The 19,994-nt window shown below is 44.7% G+C and overlaps 1 protein-coding gene across 1 annotated transcript in view; it reads left to right on the top strand.

The window, feature by feature from the left end:
* The first annotated feature begins 17,781 nt into the window (after positions 1-17,781).
* The window catches only part of WWC2 (WW and C2 domain containing 2), a 246,619-nt gene continuing 244,406 nt past the window's right edge, over positions 17,782-19,994 (top strand). The window contains exon 1 of the mRNA XM_058304421.2: positions 17,782-17,975. Coding sequence (XP_058160404.1) covers positions 17,845-17,975 — 131 coding nt within the window. The 5' untranslated portion in view covers positions 17,782-17,844. The remainder of the gene's footprint in view (positions 17,976-19,994) is intronic.

Raw genomic sequence — 19,994 nt, 5'->3', positions numbered from 1 at the left:
AAGCTGTATAATATTTTTCATTTTTTAAATACACCAACTTATTTTTACTTCATTTTAGTGTTTCTAAATTAGTATGTATTCTACTTCTAAACTTTAAACCCATCACTATATTTCAATTTCCTATTACTTGAATTTGGCATTATATTAGGCTTCATTGTTGAAGAAGTTTTGGATCACAGAGAGTTTCAACTATGGCAGGGGAGGAACACTGGTGTGCAGTGTTATTGAGGTGGGGCACATGGGTGGGAGGGAGTTCTCCAGGGCATGTATATAGGGGACATAAAAATGTTTTGATATATGTTGGGTATTTTCATAGTAGTTACAGTTACAAACGTTGACTGAGGGAATGCTGAGTTCCTATCCAGGGGAGCTCTGTCACATTCCCCAATGGAACAGCAGTAATCCCCCAAGTGCAATGGCAAAGGCCAACAAGAAAGGATGGTCCAATAATGAGCCCTTGATACCGATGACTATGCTTATGAGCCTGTGCCTGAAATATGCACTAGGCCTAGAGCTGCAGGGTGCCTAAGAGTTACCTCCTGAGAGCCTCCATGTTGCTCAAATGTGGCCACTCTCTACGCCAAACTCAGCATGTAAATGCATTACCTTCCCCCCAGCATAGGACATGACTCCTGGGGATGAGCCTCCCTGGTGCCAAGGGATTACTACCAATCACTAACTAGTGATGCAACTACAAAGAGACCTTGAATAAAAGGGTCAGCTCAGACCAGCAGAATATTTCAGCCTACATGTAGGATCATGTGTTAAAAACTGCTTTTTGACCTTGAATAAAAGTGGGAAATGGCAAAGACAAATGAGTTTATATGGCTAAGAGACTTCTAAAAAGAATTGGGAGGTCGTCAGAGAGGTCATGCTTATGCACGGCTCAACAGGACCCCAGAAAAAGCCAAATTAGATACAACCCTAGGTACTGGTTCTCCCAAAGGCTGTGGAGACCCACAGGGTATATGGTCATGGCAGATGGATTTGGAGTTCTGTGCCATGTCAGAGGGCCCTACTTTGGAATTTGCGCTCCTGAGTGTGATGGAGCTAGACTCAGATATGACCTTTCTACACATGCCTCTTCTGTCACTTTTACTGAACCTGTGGTTGGTGCTAGGGATGGTTTATACTCAGGGGACTTGAAGCTCTGGATTGTCCATATGCCAGCTGGGCCCTGAGCCTCAGCAGAGTTGCAACTCCTACTCTCTGGTTCGTTGGACTTCCCAGGTCATCTAATAGGGGGTGAAGATGGTCAACCACCACACCAGGGAATCAAGAGTGCCTACAACTGTAAACAGAAGAATTGCATCCATCATCCATGTGGAATCTAAGCCCCTTCTTGATCTAGAGATGGGGTAGACATCACCATCCCAGGGCCCACAGAATGGAGGAATAAAATATGGATTAGAGTGGACTTACTGATATTCTACTATAAAACTATTGTGGCTAGTAATAGAAGAAATTGTAGCATTGAGGTGTAGAAAGTGGCCACAATAGTTGCTGCAGGCAGGAAAAAGGAAGAAGAGATGTGATGTGGGCTATTTTTGGGATTTTGAGTTGTCCTAAATGATATTGCAGGGTCAGATGCTGGACGTTATATATCCTGCCAAAACCCACTGAATGTACTGGGGGAGAGTGTGAACTACAAGGTAAACTATATTATCCATGTGGTGCAGCAGTGCTACAAAATGTGTTCATCGAGTGCAAGGAGCGTGCCACAATGATGAGGGAGGTTGTTGGTGTGGGAGGAGTGGGGAGGGTGGGGAGGTGGGGGATATACGGGAACCTCTTAGTTTTTTAATGTAACATTTTTTGAGATGTATATATCTTCAAAAAAATACAATTTACAAAAATGATGAGGGTGGGGGGTGGGGAGTGGGTTATTTGGGAACCTCATGTCTTTTAATGTAATGTTCTTTGTGATCTATTAACTTTAATAAAAAATTTTAAAAAACAAAAAACTGCATGGTATGGGCATAAAGATAGACACATCGATCATTGGAATAGAATTAAGAATTCAGAAATAAACCCTCACCTCTACGGTCACCTGATTTTTGACAAACCTACCAAGTCCATGTTAATGGGACAAAACAGTGTCTTCAACAAATGGTGCTGGGAGAACAGGATATCTATAACCAAAAGAATGAAAGAAGACCTCTGTCTCACTCTCTGTACAAAAGTCAACTCAAAATGGATCACAGACCTAATATAAAAGCCTGGATCATTAAACTACTAGCAGGAAATGTAGGGAAACATCTTAAAGACCTTGTGGTAGGTGGTTTCTTTGACCTTACATCCAAAGCATACAAACAAAAGAAAAAGATAAATGGCACCTCCTAAAATTAAAAACTTTTGCACCACCCAGGACTTTGTCAAAAGGGTGAGAAGAGAGCCAACTGAATGGGAGAAAATATTTGGAAATCACATGTCAGATAAGAATTTAATATCCAGAACATATAAAGAGATGTTATAACTCAAGAGTAAAAAGACAAAAGACCCCATTTAAAAATGGGCAAAAGACTTGAATAGACATTTGTCCAAAAAAGAAATACAAATGGCAAAAAAAAAAACCACACACACACAAAAAACAAACACAACACACAAAAAAATGTGCAACATCACTAATGATTAGGGAAATGCAAATCAAAACTACAATGAGATATCATTTCACACCTATCAGAATGGCCACTATTAAGAAGACAGAGAACTACAGGTGCTGGAGAGGATGTAGAGAGATGAGAACACTTATTCCCTGCTGTGGGAATGCAGAATGGTACAGTTACTGTGGAGGACTGTTTGGAAGTTCCTAAAGAAGTTAATATAGATTTGCCATGTGACCCTGCAATACCACTGCTGGGTATATACCCAGAAGCACTGAGAGCAGCGACACGGACAGACATCTGCACACCAATATTCTTGGTGGGGTTATTCACAATTGCCAAAAGTTGGAAGCAGCTCAGGTGTCCATCAACCAATGAATGGATAAACAAACTGGTGTATTTACTCAATGGAATATTATGCAGCTGTAAGAAGAAATGAAGCTGTAAAACATATGACAACATGGATGAAATGAAGGGCATTATATTGAGTGAAGCAAGCCAGACGCAAAAGGGCAAATACTGTATGATTGTGTTCCTATGAGCTAAATATATTGGGTAACATACTGCATGATTCCATTTATATAAAATGTAAATATAAATCAATTTAAAAAGAAGCTCCAGACTCATCTTCTATTTTCCCCACTTTATCACTAGAATCAGCATTTCTTCAAGCAGCCCTGTTGCCTTTTATTGGAGAATGGTATTTAGAAACTAAGGTCTGGTGCTGAGTATTCTCCTTGCTGCTGGTGTGCCATATAGAGCTAAACATCTGTTTTTCTTCTGTTTCCATCACTACTCCAGTACCCCAGTTTTCATTCTAGACCTCCCCTTGCTTATTTGTAACTTCTTTCTCTGACCGTGAGAAACGTGGCTCAAGTCTACTTAAACCTTTGCGAATAATAATCACTCGATTTTAAATGGAGACAGAAAGTAAAGATGTAAGGTACTCCTTGTAAAAACTGGCTACACGAACCACTGCTCTGCTGTCACATGGCTGAGAATGCAGGCTTTCCTGTCAGTCTTCTTGGATTTGAGTCCCAGCTTCATTGCTTACTAATTGTGTGACTCTGGGTAAATACTCTCCATACTCCAGTTTCCCCACCTATCAAAAAAGGAGTCATGATAGTAGATCCCCATTAGGTTGATGGAAGGATTACATGCATTCCTACAAGTCAATCACTTTGAAGAAGTGCCTAGCATGTGTAAGCGCTCAATAGTTGGTAACTTTTTTTTAAGTTTATACGAGAAGATTTATTGACCAATATATACAGTAGCCAACACTGACCCGATGACTTTAAATTTTAACAGTGTTTGCAAATAAATAGTTTATAAATCAATATAATAGATAAAACAAAATCACTTCAGTATGGAAAATCCTCAGCATTTTAATATTTGCTCTATATAAATCAATACATTCCTTTGTGACAAATCCTTTAACCGTAACTTCTCCAAATTACACATCATTCCTTTAGAATCACAGGTTCTATTTTCAATTCTTTTTATCATTTTTATTTTTTTCTTCTGGACATATTTCCTTTTCACTGAGAAGCAAGAAAAAAATTTTTTTTAATTTCAAGTGTGATCTTTCTTCGGGTCTGAAGTTTTTATTTTATTATGTAGCATTACATCACTTTAATATTTCTGGTGAGAAAGAAGCACAGAAGTATACATATGCATCCATGACATTTTAGGAATAGTTTAAATCTTTGCAGTGTCAGTTTCTTTAAAAATGCAAAAATATCTGAAATATTTAGCCTTGACAAAGATATAAAAGATATGTTCTGAATCTATGATTCATACGTATCTCATTTGAGCTTTTTAGCTGCTTTGTATGCAGTTTGAACTTTTCCCTTTAAAGTTCATGGTTATTGGTTCATAGTTAAATAAATTCCTGTAGAATTCAGCAAAATGAAAATGACCTGGAGAGTACATTTAGAGCCAATCGGGACAATATTTAGAAATCTCACTTAAAGGAATAACATGGAGCTTACTCAAGAGACACTCAGGATGTTTGTTAAACACACAGATTCCCACTCCCTTACCCTGGAGATTCTGATGCAATAGAACTAAGCCTGTGAATCTGAATTTTTTTTTAAAGATTGATTGATTCCTGCCCCCTTCATTGTTTGCACTGTCTGCTCTCTCTGTCCATTTGCTGTGTGCTCTCTGTATCTGCTCATCTTCTCTTTTGGGAGGCACCAGGAACTGAACCTGGGAACTCCCATGTGGAAGAGAGGCATTCAATCGTTTGAGCCACTTCAGCTCCCTGCTTTGTTGTGTCTCTCATTGTGTTTCCTCTTTGTGTCTCCTTGTTGCATCATCTTGTTGGTCAGCTCACCACACCTGCCCATTGTGCCAGCTCACTGTCATGCTCATCTTCTCCAGGAGGCATTGGGAACTGAACTGGGACCTCCCATGGGGTAGGCAGGAGTTCAGTTGCTTGAGCCAAATTGAATCGGAATTTTTAATGAGTTGCAAGTGATGCTCATCATCGGGCAAGATTGAGAAATGCTGATTTAATCAAAGATCCTGATTTTATATATATAAGGGCACTTAGCCCAGAGGGAGGAGCACCCACCCTTCCATCTATCCATCCAACATTCATTAGGCACCTCTTTTTTTTTTTTTTTCAGAATAGCCCAACCAGGTTTTTCCTTTTTTTTGAAGTAAAAAATTTCTTTATTTGCAGGTGCCATGACTGTAGAAAATCTGCAAAAAGTTACTAGGAACAAATGGTCTTCACAATGGTTTGGTGTGTTGGTGAAGGGCTGAAGAGTTGTTGCATGGGAATTCTACACATGTTTGTAAGTTCACAACTTATCTAAAAAATATATGTATATATATATCATATGCATTACATATATATATATTTTTTTTTTTTTTTTTGAGGGACCGGAACTGGGGATTGAACCTGGGACCTTGAATGTGGGAGGCCGGCACTCACCCACTGAACCACACCGGCTCCCCTGACTTGGCCCCCTCATCTCTTTGCTCATTGTTTTCTCGTTGTTTTGCTTGTGGTTTGTTTGCTTGTTATCTTTAGGAGGCACCAGAAACTGAATCCAGGACCACCCACATGGGAGGCAGGCACTCAACTACTTGAGCCATATCTGCTCCTTAAAAATATATTTTAAAAAAACAACACACAAAAAACAATTAACCTTTTACAACTTTTTTAAAAAGTTACTAGATGTTGAGTTTAGCATGGTTGCAGGATCCAAGACCAATATAAAAAATTGATGAGCAAAAAGCCCAATCAGATCAAAATACTCCCAGGCTTAAGACCCTGGCCTGATTCGTAGCATAACCCTCCCACTGCCTGTGAGACCTCGTATGTGCTTGCTCCCCAGTTCCTGCTCTGCTCCAGCCGTGCTGGCCCAAACCAGGGATCTACATTTTTCCTATCAGCTGTTCTGGGCCAGAGGCGAAGTTGAAACCCATTTAAACCCACTTACTACACAATGGCTTCAACCAGGTATTTTTTCGGTCTGGCAATTGCAAATTATACAAATTTCTGAAAGGCTTCCCTGTTTGAAAGCTAGCGTACCTTCATCCAGGTAATTCAAACAAATACACAGAACATGGGTAAGTCCTAAGTCACGTGTAAAAGGTCCCCCAAATCTATTAACAACTAAACCCCATCTTTGCAGTCATTATGTACTTCCAAGGGGAGTGTACCAAAAGGCTTGGGAAAGTGCATGACAGTTTGACACTATGTATCAAAATATTACCCGTGCTTATCCACCGATCCAGTAATTTCAGATGAAAGTACAGTATTTCTAAAATCGTCACTCAGGCCAGTTGCATTAGAATCACCTGGGGTTGTGTTGAGAATGTAGATTTGAATGTCTCATTTCAAACCCTTTGAAACAATTTTTGGGACCCCTGTGAATCTTCCTTTCTAACAAGCTCACTGAGAGATTCTTCTGTTCACTGAAGTTTAAGAAATGCTGTCCTACCAGAGTGGAGAGTCAGCTCCCAGCGGGGTGTGCAGTCATTTCCACAAAGGGACAGCCTGACATGGGGCAGCAGAGTCCAAAATGGGAAAGGAGAGTGTCCACGTGAGTGGTCAGTAGAGCAAGCAGAGGGACTGCAGTGTCCCTCCAGAAGGCGGTGGCCCAGCCGGGGGCGTCACAGCCCAGGATCCTCCCTGCGGGGTTGGCAAGGCGGCTCGGATGGGATGTCGGAGCCAGAGTGGGGCGGGGACGGTGTCTATGCTGGGTGTGGCCAAGCGCCAGCTGTGGGGCATAGAGGCCTGGGGGTACGGAGGCCCGAGGGGCCGGGGGCATCCTGCTGGGAACGAGCAGCGGCAGCCTGGGGAGACTGCTTATACTCAACAGTACTGATCAAATATGTAAACATATCAAGTATAATGACAGTAACTTTTCTCACTCTTGGAGAAATAAATACAAGTACAAAAATGGAATACTCATGATGGAAGGGGAACAAAACTAGAAAGAATGCTGTAGTGTTGGTTTTGAAAGGAAGACATCAGTGTGAACTCATAGCTTTTGATGGATAGATAGATAGATAGATAGTAGATAGATATAGATAGATATAGATGTAAATAATAGACTGTCTACTAAAAGGTCCTGGGATAGTGACATCCACATGGCAATTAATCCACCTAGGTACCCAGATCTTGGTTTCTAAATACCATCCTGGGAGGTGGATGTGGCTCAAGCAGCTGGGCACCTGCCTATCATACGGGAGATCCTGGGTTCAGTTCCCGGTGCCTCCTAAAGAAGAAGAGCAACACAGCAAGCTGAGAAGTGGATGTGGCTGAAGCGGTTGGGCACCCGTGTGCCACATGGGAGGTCCTGGTTTGGTTTCTGGTGCCTCCTAAAGATAAAGAGCAAGACAGCAGGCTGGTGTGGTGAGCTGATGCAACAAGACGACACAGGGAGATGATGCAACCAAAAGACAGTGAGGAAACACAATGAGAGACACAACAAACGAGTGGAGGTGGCTCAAGTGATTGGGCACCTCCTTCCAACATGGGAGGCCCTGGGTTTGGTTCCTGGTGCCTCATAAAAATAAGCCCTAAACCTTAACCCTAACCCCCAACCCTAAACCCTAACCCTAATCCTAACCCTAGAGTTCTCTTGGCTATTGCTCAAGAAGTAAATGGTTCAGATTTCTGATGTTTAAAATATCAAAATAACAGCATTACACTAACAAAATTATAGATATTTAAAGACATAAAAGCAGCACTGTCTTGGGAATGTCCACATACTGAGAATCAGTATTGCAATCTAGCAGGGACCTCGCTCTTACTCACCTTTAACTCTCCAGAACCCTGTCATAATAACTGATTGGATGTGAGGAATTTATGTTATTTTGCATTTTGGGGGTGTGGGTAACAGCTAATAGAAGAAGAGGTGATTTTGATTTTTTTTTTTTTGCAGGAAGAGGTGAGGTGAGCTGAAGGGTAAGGGCTATAAAAACTGCTGTGCATGGCACAATTCAGGAAAGCACTGGCCAATCTACAATACTACCCATGATCCCTGCTACCACCACAGGACAGGATGCTTGTGGAACAGTATTCAGGCCACTTTTAAACTGTTTCTTAATCAGATAGAGCATTTGCTATGCAGGATTATCGCTGTACAAAACTTATGGTTTTACAAAGGTCTGGTCCAGGATAACAACTTGAAGGATGTGACTTGGTGCTCCAGTTTGCAAAAGCTGCTTGAGTAGATACCATAAAATGAGTTGGCTTTTAACAATGAGAATTTACTAGTTTACAAGTTTATGATTTTGAGGCTGAGAAAAATGTTCAAATTAAGGCATCATCAGGTGATGCTTTCTCCCCGAAGACCAGCTGCTGGCAGTCCTGGACTCCTCTGCCTGCCACATGGCAAGACACAGGGTGGCATCCGCTGGTCTCTCCCTTTGCTTCCAGGTTTCTTTGCCTTCAGCTTCTTGTCTCTGTGGCTTTCTCTCTTTGTCTGAATTTCATTCTCCTATAAAGGACTCTAGTAAGAAAATTAAGGCCCACTCTGAATCAGGCGGGTCACATCTTAAGGTCCTACTCACCCAAAGATTCTTCTTACAATGGGTCCACATCCACAGGAATGAATTAATTTTAAAAACATACTTTTCTGGGGTCCATACAGCTTCAAACCATCATGCTTTGCTTTACAGAATTATTGTAATTGGATCTTATTTGTATATATGTCCCCAAATTTAAGTAAATAAATAAGAGGACTCACAGTTTATTTCAGAAAGAATAACCTTTAGCGAAGCATTTGTATTCACACTCTAAAGGTGCTAATTATCAGTAAGTTTTCCATCTGTTTGTTAAAGCACGTTCCCGGGTGTTGAGATAGAGGTTGGGTAATCCTCACACTTCATGATGAAACTGTATTGGCTCTGTGTGTGTGTATGTGTGTGCACGTGAATGTGTGAATGAGAGTCAGAGAAAACACACATGCAGAAAAATATATTATACATGCACATATAGTTTTTGTTTTTTTTTAAAAGATTTATTTTATTTATTTATCTCCTCTTCCCTCACGCCCATTGTCTGCTCTCTCTGTCCATTTGCTGTGTATTCTTCTGTGTCTGCTTGCATTCTTGTCAGGTGGCACCCGGAATCTGTGTCTCTTTTTGTTGTGTCACTTTGCTGCATCAGCTCTGTGTGTGTGCAGCGCCCCTCCTGGGAGGGTTGTGTTTTTTGTGTGGGGCGGCTCTCCTTGCAGGGCGCACTCCTTGAGCATGGGGAACCCCTATGCGGGAGGCAACCCTGCGTGGCAGGGCACTCCTTGTGCGCAGCAGCACTGCGCATGGGCCAGCTCATCACACAGGCCAGGAGGCCCTGGGTATCAAACCCTGGATGTCCTATGTGGTAGGCAGATGCTCTATCAGCTGAGCCACATCTGCTTCCTGATGCACATACAGTTTTACAATAAATATAAAGGAAACCAGTCAAGAAATAGAACATCATCCCCAAGTTCAACATCATCCCTTTCTCTAGAGTAAGAACTCTTTTGACCTTTGTGATCATTATTTTCTTAAAATTAAAAATTTTAACGCTTATTTATGCATCCTTAACCAATATGGTTTAGAGTCATCAGTTTTTTTTTCAAACTTCATATGAACGAAATCATACTGCATTAATGTATTAGTCAGGGTTCTCCAGACATTTATTATAGAAATTGGCTCATATGCATATTGGCAAATCTGAATTCCACAGGGCAAGTGGCACATTGGGAATTCTGATAGAAGTTTCAATGAATTCCCCAAAGAAGCAGGTTGGCTGAAGAAGAGATGGAATTTCTTTCTAAATGCTGAAATCATCAGTACTCCCTTTTAGGCCTTGAACTGATTACATGCAACTTCTCTCGTTGCTGAAGGCAATCTCCTTAGTAGATTATAGATATAATCAGTCATAGATAATAGCAGCCCAAAAACTATTTCACTGTATTTATTCTCTAAATAAAAACAATAAAAATCATGCTTTTGGCTAACATAATTGAACTGTCCTGCATACACCAGATACATAAATCTTACCCTAGAAGAGGATACAAGTCCTTGGATGGCATGTCCTCTTATCCTTGACATTCTGTAACTCAAATACCATAGCCTGAAGTTAATGCAACTTACGTTATATTATAAGGAGGTAAAAGAGGGAGAAAAAAAGACATTTTATTTTTGTACATATTAGCATAATTATAACAAAACAAGGAAGACATATTCATAACCATTACAGTCTTCATTTCTGCAGCTGGTCATGTGGTGGTAGCTCTTATTTGTAACTAACTTTTTCTGCTACCCACTTCATATTCGCTTAACCCTCAGCAAGCACCTTTATGGTTGTGGTTCTTTGCCCAGGGAGGTGAACCAAACCTTCATTCCTGAAGTGTCTGGGTCACTCGTAGTCCTAGGTAGACTGGGTTGTAGTTTTCCACTGACTTTACGCACAGGACTTTGTCGTTCTAAGAGACACTCTAAGAGATCTCCTATATTCCACACTATGGGAGAGATAGCACTCCAGAACTGATGCTGATTTAGACACATCCAGCCTCCTGGAGAACATTGCCCTAGTCCGACAAGATACTGGTATCCAGTTGGCACTGTAATTGAGTCTTCAAAAGACCATTCCACCGTTCTACCAACCCAGCTGCTTCAAGATGATGGGGATGTGGTAGGATCGGTGAATCGCATGAGCATGTGCCAATTCCTGCACTTCATTTGCTGTGACATGGGTTCTTTGTTCAGAAGAATGCTGTGTGGAGCACAGTGGTGATGGACGAGGCAGGCTATAAGTCTGCAGGTTGGAGTTTTTGCAAAAGTATTGCATGTAGGGAAGGGAAAGCCATATCTGGAGAATGTGTCTATTCTGGTAAGATCAAAATGCTGCCCTTTCCATGATGGAAGTGGCTCAATGTAAGCAACATGCCATTAGGGAGTAGGCTGATTACCTGGGGGAATGGCTTTGGGGAGAGTTGATCTCTGCGGCTGGCAGACTGGGCATTCAGTAGGTTGGCCTTGATGAGTGGTCATCCGTGCTGGGCCCATGCAGACCTCCATCATGGTCACTTTGCGCATGAGCCCACTGGGCAGTAAGTGGTTGAGGACACATATATACCACTTCCGTTTGACATATACTCAACTTGATGGCTTGGTGAGTCAGACAACACCCACTTCCTTAGGGCAACTCAGGTCTCATGGTAACTTGGTGGTTCCTAGTCAAGCGTTCAGCAGGCCAAAAGCTATTTCTCAAAAGGAGAGTAAGCTATAGAGGATGGCTGAGCTTTGCTCCAAAACCCTAAGAGTCTGTGCTGTGGATTCTCCCACAGTGGGCCAAAGGCTCCAAACAGAATCTCATTTACCCGTGACACCTCCATTGCCTTGCATCTGCTGGAGTAAAGGAAGACTAACAGCATACGTTTACCTGTGACACCTCCATTGCCTTGCATCTGCTGGAGTAAAGGAAGACTAACAGCATACGTTTTTGGCAGTGTGGTAGGAGCCTTCCCTAGTACAGCTCATCCTTCCCTCCATTCCAGGGGTTCTGGGTCTGTAAACTCTCAAGTTTGGAAATGGATTGAGGGGTTGTGGCTCTGTTTTTGTGAACAAGTTAGACTTTTTTCACTTGACTTAGAAATCTTCTACTTAGACAGATCAAGTAAGAACTTAGTATGCTGCCATCTATTTCACTTCTTGGAACCCATGATCAGCTAGCCAACGCCACTCATCTCTGCAAGTCAGAGTATTCTGATTACTGCTTTGCCTCTGCTGTCTATAACAGTAGCCATGCCCACTTTCTCTTTGATCATTGTATGGGGCTACTTGGCTCCTGCCAACCTGAAATCTAATTATCCCTCTTGTATTTAAGGATTCAAGAACAGTGGCAGCAGTTGCTACAGAAATATTAGCCATTGGGGAAATGCAAAGCCAAGCCACAATAAGATACTACCTCAAACCCACAAGAATGTCTATTACAATAAAAAAGGAAAATCACAAGTGTTGGAGAAGATCCAGAGAAATAGGCATCCTAATACATTGTTTGGTGGGCATGTAAAATTGTACACCTCTGTGGAAAATAATTTGGTGGTTCTTCAAAGAGCTGAGGATAGAACTACCATATGAGCTGGCTGTCCCACTCCTAGGTATACACGCGAAAGAACTGAAACAGGGACTCACACAGATATCTGTACATAATGTTCATAGCAGCATGACTCATGACAGCCAAAAGGTGGAGGCAACCTGTTTTAGTTTTCCTGCTGCCAAATACCATACAATGCGTTGGCTTAACAGTAGGAATTTATTGGCTCACTGTGATAGAGACCAGAAGGCTTGCTTCCTCCCACGACTGGGATCTTCTGGCTGATTGGCAATTTTTATGGTTCCTTGGGTTTTCTGTCACATGGGAATGCACATGGTGGCATCCTTTCCTTTCTCGTCCAGGTTCTGCTGCCTTCCAGCTTCTGGCTCTTCTCTATAAGGACTCCAGTAATAGGATTAAGATCCATCCTGATTTAGTTGGGGCATACCTTAATTGAAGAAAACTCACCAAAAGGCCCTATTTACAATGGGTTCGCACCCATAGAAATGGTATAAGATTAAGAACATATTTTTGGGGGATACATAACTCCAAGCCATCACACCACTCCATTCTGAGTGGAGAGACAAAATGTTCTACATACATACAATGGTATAGCATTCAGCCATCAAAAGGAATGTTGTTGTAATACATGCTACAGCATGGATGAACCTTGAAGACGTTGAGTGAAATATGCCATAAAGAAAAGGACAGATATTGTATGATTTCAGTCATAAGATATAATTAGCATATGCAAATACATAGAGTCAGAAGGTAGGTTATTGGTGATTAAGGTCAGAGAGATGGGGAATCGGGAGTAACGCAAAATGGGTAGAGTTTCTCTTTAGGATGATGAAAAAAGATTGGTAATTGATGGTGGTTATGATATAACAACAAGTGAATATAATTAATACCACTCAATTGAAATTTTAAAAGAAATTTTATGTTGTATTTGTTTCCACCATTTTTTTAAAAGGTTGCTGTTTTTAATTTATAGACTGTAAAATTGAAGTGGAAAAAAGATGCAAATTAAAAATGGTAAAAAGAATATAGAACCTCATATTATTTCATAAATTAAGAATGTGAATGAATACTTACTTCAAGAGTCTACCTATAGAGTATACAGGAAGTGCCCTCTAAGAGCCTCATACATATAAGGATGACATTTGAGCTTCTGTTCCTTTTCACAAATAATAAAGAGATTTTAAATGTGAAGTATCTTTTTAACAACCACAGATTTGCTCCGTATGGATTCTTCTATCTGTAGTGAATAAGGTAAAACCTAATCTGTTTGATGTTTCTTATTATAGAAATTGGAATGATTGTTTTTGCCTGAGGAGTGGGTATAATAATTAACTGGAGGGAAAGTAGTTATGGTAATTGAGATTTCTGGTTTGGTCTAGCACTGGAGATTTTTTTTAAGTTCACACGTCTGTCTTCTTAAAGATTGTCTGGACAACAACATTTAGGAATTGTGGAGTAGCGTTATATATTTGCAATAATTAGGGATATTATTTATTTTAACCAATTCAGTTTCAGAAGAGCCAGAAAAGGGAAAAAAAAGTCACTAGTTTGGTTCAGAAAAAAAGGAACCTTCACTTTATTTAGAATTTTCAGTTTATATAATCTCTATGTCCTTGAGGAAATAAGGGAAATTAAAATATTGAAAACCAGTTCATCTTGTCCCACACATAAATTGATTTACTATCATAATAAAGGTTATAACAATTATTCATTCAGAGATGATTTATAAACTTGCGATTCTTACATCACTGAGAATGGAGACCACATTTAAAAAGAAATAAACTAAATCATATCAAATTACCGAACAGTGATAGCTAAAAATAGGATTTTAGATAGATTACTTAATTCTGTTTTGATGTGCATGAAGTTTCTATACTCGATCTTAGCCGAAGGCGGAGAAGAGATGTGCGTGAAGTTTCCTTCTCAAGACTCAGTCCTGAGTCCTTAGCCCTCTACAAACCTTCAGGTGGCTGACGTCCAACCATAGATCTGCCGTCCTGACCTTTATCTTGAGCTCTAGGCTTGGCCTTAACTTTCTGCTGGGTATCTCTAATTTCTAAAATGAAACCCCATATCGAATCTCCTTTAGTTTCTTTTTTCCCCCCCCAGTTAATTGATTCTCTTTGACAGACTAAAATCTTGCAAGTATCCCAGACGAATCCTTCTTTTCAGCTCTCCCTTTGTAATCTCATCAGCTGCAAATTCTTGCCAAATAATCTTTCATTCCCCACTGCCTTATTTCTAATCCAGTCCTTTGTAGATCTCATACCTATACCATCAAGATAGCCGCTGAACCTAGATGGTTCCAGGCAGCTTTGGCTCTTTCGCCTCAGATTTGAACTTTGCACATCAATGTCTTTGCAAGAGCATGCTCTGTCATGCCTGTCCATTTCAGCATCATGTCTGTGCTCATCTCTACATCATCCTTTTTCTTTAATGTTCATTTATCTCATGTATGCTTCTTTGATGGGTCTTGCCTGACAGCTATCCTGCTCTGTAACCCCTCCCCCTTACTTCACTTCTGTCCTCCTCCTTTGACATGAAGTGTTTAAGACACAGTCTTGTTCTTTACATCAAAAACATTTTTTAAAATTACATGTAGAAAATACAGAAAATACCTTTGTTTCTTTTCTTCACTCAATATTTCCTGGACATCTTTCCTTATTATTACATATATGTTTATTGAATGTTTTATTAAATGCTTGCAGAGTACGGATGTACCATAATTCATTTAATCAGTCTATTACTGATGGACATAGGAAGTTTTTTCAGTTTTATTATAAAATATGCTGAAAGGAACATCCTTGCACATCTTGGGGAACTTTAATATCCATAAATAAAATCATAGCATGGGGATTGCTATATTTAAATGTCTTTTAAAATTTTGATAGATTTAACTTATCGTCTAAATTAATTTTCACTGAATACTTCCATTTCCGATATCACTAATTTTCCCGATACCCAGGATTTTGGCATGGACAGTGAAAGCTTTGTTTATGGAGGCTCATTCCCATGCACTATTAGTGCTGGAGAAAATGTACAACCAGTAGAAAAGGAAATTGGAGGCCAGAGATTAAACTCTTTAGTGGCTAATACATGATTTCAGAATCTGGCAACTGGAACAATGGATCAACTGGATCTCTGCTAAAGACCACCTGGATTCCAAATCAAATTTAAACGTATGTATCTATAAAACAGGGATAATCTTCACATTTTTACAGATATGAATGTAAATGAAATTTCATTGTTGTAACTGTTAAAGAGGTCTCTGAACTAGTAGTACTATGCAAATTGTGTGAACTCCACAGAGCAGAGTTCAAATTTGATCGAAACAAAAAGGAGCGTAGAGCAGCTACCTTCCTGACATTTTAACTTCTTTAGTATGACCAAATGGTTTCTGGGTCAGTCACCTGGGAAAGAAGTGAGCTTGTCGCTTAATTGCTTTAGAGTTTTATTTGCCTGTTAACCTAACTTTTTGAAGTCTTAAGATTTATGGAACAATAAATGCCATTAATTCTGTGTGCTATTCTGAATTCCTCATGGGTTTTAGAAGCTGGGTTGAAACATTTGGCTGAAAGCTTATCACATTTGAAAGTACACTGAAAACTACTGTAAACCAGCGTATCCCTGAGAAACAGATTAAATTATGACACCAACAAAGTCTTATTTCGGTTTTTTTTTTTTTTTAATAGTAGGATGTAGACATTTTAGAATAATAAAGTTATTCTAGCTGTTCGGGGGAAAAAACCCAAAAAAACTTTGGCCACCCAAATGGACTAATTTAGAACGTCAAAAAGCACGCTCGGTAGCGTGAGATTAATTTGAGGCAGGCCCCACCTTTTTCAGTGTTCACAAGTTTACTCTGAAGACACCTCGGAAGCTTGGATGCAAATGAGCAAGTCTTAAAAAGTTCATTCGTCTTGGGGACCCCCTTCCCACCTCCTGCTAACTCCGGTTCCCCGGTGTTCAAGCTTTCCCCACTTCGGGGCGATTTAAAATTGCGGCTTTGGGCCCCGATTGCTCCGAGTGCAAATACGCCCCATCCTCCTCCTCAGCCCCTCACCCGAGAAGGCCTGCCCGTCCTCTCCCCGAGGACGCTGCTCCGCGCCGGCCTCGGCCTTTCCTCCAGGACGCCCCCTCCTCCCTCGGGCCCGAGGCCCGCGCCGGCCGCGGAGTCGCCGTCCCCGCGGGGCAGCTGCTCCGCAGGCGCGAGTGCAGCGCCAGTCTCGGTTCCCTCGACTGCCTCGCGGGCCTGCCCCTGGCGGGAGGAGCGGGCGCCCGCCACACGGGGTCCCGGACGCGGCGGGACGCCACGCCTGATCCAAAGGAGCCGGCGAGCGCACGCCCAAACGCCAACGCCCGAGAGCCGAGGCCTTCCTGGGGCATCTGTGGAAAGACGCGGTTTAGTCACCGGGGAACAGAAACGCGGGGCGGCGGGGAAGGTCTGGCCGCGACGGCTTGGGGGCAGGAGGTCCCCTCCCGGGCCCTGCGGGAGCTGCCCCCCGGCCCCAGCGCCGCGGCCCAGAGCTGCTGCTGAGTAGCGTTTGTTGACGGAGCCCCGACGCCGCGTCCCGTTCCGGAGCCGAGGGCAGCCTGGCTCGGGCCGCCGTGGGCTCCCGCGGCGAGCACGCCTCCGCCGCCCCCGCCCCGTCGGGGCTCTGAGGCTGTGCGCGCGGGCGGCTGGAGCCGAGAGCCTGGACGCCGTGGCGCGGCGGCCCACGCGCTTCTCGGCCCGGGCCAGGAGGGCCTCCGCGCGCCGGGGGCGGCGTTCACGTCCAGCCGTCCTCGGCCCCGCAGCCGCCGCCCGCCACGCCAGGGGCCCCGCGCCCAGGCCCGCGCGCGGCCTCGCCTTCCGCCGCCGCCTCTCGGCTGAGGTCACGGAGGGCAGGCGGCCAGCGGAGGCCCGCGCGCCCCCGCCCCGCGCGCTGCCGGGGCTGTCCGCTCCCCGCCGGCCCGAGCCGCACGCGGGGCCCGAGGGGCGCGGGGCCGGCCTGGTGGCCTGGGTGCTTCGCGGGCACTTTCTCTTCCGAGGAGAGCACCCCCCCTTCCTCTTGGAAGTCTTGTGGTTTCCCTAGAGGACCGAGAGGTTGAGGAGGTGGCGGAGACTTTTTGCTGTTGCAGTCTTTTCCCGTGCCCCGACTTTGAAAAAGCCCGCGGCGCTCTAGCGTTTGGGAGGTCTGGGGGGGCCCCGGGGGGCGCCCCCGCCCGGCCGCGCGCCCCGCCCGCGCGGGGGCCGCGGGAGCTGCAGGGTTAAGCCCAGGAATGCGGCGGCGAGGAATGTGCATGCAGATGAGGGGGGGCGGGGCGGGCGCGGCGCCCGCGATGCTAATCGCATGCTAATCGCATGCTAATCGCACGCTGATCGCACGCTGATCGCCAGGCCCGTCGCCGCCGCCGGCGCTCGCGGCGCTTCCCGGATCCGAGCCCAGACGGCGGCGGCCCCGGCAGCCTGGGCGCCGCGACCCTCGGCGGCCGCGGGGCTCGGGGAGGCGGCGGGGCGGCGGCCGGCGGCGGCGGAGGGGGAGGGCGCGCGCGGGCCGCGGCCATGGTGGACTGAGGCGGGCGCGGCCGCGAGCAGCGCTGCCCGAGCGCCCCCGCGCCCCGCGCTCCCGCCGCGCCCCGCGCCCGCTCCCATGGAGGCGCCGCCCGCCGGCGAGGCCGCCCACCATGCCTAGGAGGGCCGGCGGCGGGCAGCTGCCGCTACCCCGGGGCTGGGAGGAGGCCAGGGACTACGACGGCAAGGTCTTCTACATCGACCACAACACCAGGAGGACCAGCTGGATCGACCCCCGGGACAGGTGGGCGCCTGGCGGCCCGGGGCCCCGGCGCGGCCCGCGGGGCGGGGGGCGGCGGCCGCCGCGGGCGCGGGGAGGGGTTCCGGGAAGGAGGCGCGGGGCCGGCCGCCGCCTCCAGGCCCCGTCCCCCGCCCCTGCCCGTGCCCCGGGACCGCCGGCCCCGCTCGGCCGCGGGGACGGGGGGCGCTGGCGCCCTGGGCCTGCGCGCCTCGTCCGGCTGCCGGGCCCCCGGGGCCGCCGGGCTGCCGCTCCGAGCTCCTCTCCGCCTGGAGTTCGAGGCTGGAGGGCACTCGGCGCCTCGGGAGGCGGGGACAGGCTCGGGGCGCCCCGAGGGTCGGGGCGCAGCCGTCCAGGCACCCCCCCCGTGGCGTCTCGGGCCGTCGAGGCTCCCAGGCCGGGGCGGCGAGTTCTCCAGGGCGCTCCCGTCCTGGCCGCAGGGTCGCCGGTTCTCCCGGGAGCGGAGAGGGGGCTTCCCGGCACTCTGTGCCTCACTGCGCCCCGGTAGGAGCGAGCTGGCTCTGCCCCTCGGACCCCAGAAACGGTTGCTTTGGGGTTTTGCTGTCTAGTGTTAGTCGCCACGCGAAAACTTGGGCACCCAGACCTTGGGAAGGGGGGTTCCGTTTTGGAGTAAGGATGGGCATTGGAACTGGATCTTGAGCTTTGTAGACCGCCGACTTGGCCTTAGCGGGTTCAGTTCTCGGTGTGCGCTTCTGGGTAGTTCTGAGAAGTTCAGGAGCTGAAGTTTGGCTGACTGTTCCCCAGTGCTCTGCGTCTATCTCATCTTTCTTTTCAACTCATTCTTATAATTCGTCTATTAATGAAGTGTTTCTACATTTAAATTTAAATAATTTGCCATGAGGGATAACTCCAACCTTTGGACTCCTATCGTTTCTGAAGCACAGTTCAGCTCTTTATGGAAGGTGGCCTTAGGGGTTTATAATCCTTTCAGGTGCTTTAAATACATCCCTCCTTTTCTCAATTTGAAGCCGAAATAATTTCATACTTTATATTCTCAGTCGCTTTTGTCCTACGAATATTGTTTTTGAATGCTATTTAAAGCAATTATAAAGAAAGTCACATATGGCATTATAAATTTATGGAACAATCCTTGTTAAATTATCCATGAAGGTATCAGCTTAGATTTCCCTCCTGAAATGAGAAAAGACACTCGTGCCAAGAGTTCCCTCTGGCCACAGCCTGGCTGCCTGTTGCTGGCTTGATGAAAGTTGCGACAAGCATGACACCTTCACAGCCTCTGCAGACGTGCTGGTTGTTGTCATAAACTTCACACGCCAAGCCAGTTACTTGACTTATGCCTCTGCACTTTGAAACTACTTAACAGATAGTAAATGTCAGTGCTGATGGTGTGCGCGGGACGGTGGCTTGTCAGGCACCTGTATAAGTATTTGACTTCTACAGTCGTGTGGCAGTTCTTATTTTCTGATACTTGAAGTTTCTCTTGAAATATTTAGGCATTTCAGGTTCTCCTCTGCTTCAGTTTACCTGTCTTATTTTATTGTTTCAACTGTGTTTACTGTAAAGGATTACAAGAATAGGTAATGCCTGGGTAAGGCAAATAGAAAGTGAAGTAAAATTATATGGCTTGGCTTATCAATATCACTACTCTCCAAACAAGTCTTTTATTTTAAATTGTTAATGGGTTGACAATTATTATGAACACTGTTTTCAGGAAACTTGGTAACCAGTTTGTTTGATGGGGGCAAAAGAGTTTCGACTAAAATGACTTATTATTCCGATTTTCCTTGAAGCTGTTGGGTCTTTAGGTTGTTGAAGATATAAATTTGACTGGTTATAAATATATCTGGGTCTGAGTATTAAAATTTTAAAAACATGTTCTGTGAGATGTCACCATGACATTCCTAGTTTAAATCCAACTGTTTTCTTTTAGGACAATTAAGTGACTATAAGTCTTGCTAAATGGGAGATGATATTTGGTGTAACTATTAACTCAGTCAATTTTATTACACAATTACCAAACATATGGACAGAGCGATGTTACAC

This window comes from Dasypus novemcinctus, chromosome 1, assembly GCF_030445035.2.
Source record: "Dasypus novemcinctus isolate mDasNov1 chromosome 1, mDasNov1.1.hap2, whole genome shotgun sequence".
NCBI lineage: Eukaryota > Metazoa > Chordata > Mammalia > Cingulata > Dasypodidae > Dasypus > Dasypus novemcinctus.
Note: the sequence above shows the minus strand (reverse complement) of the source record. Positions and strands in the feature narration are given on the sequence as shown.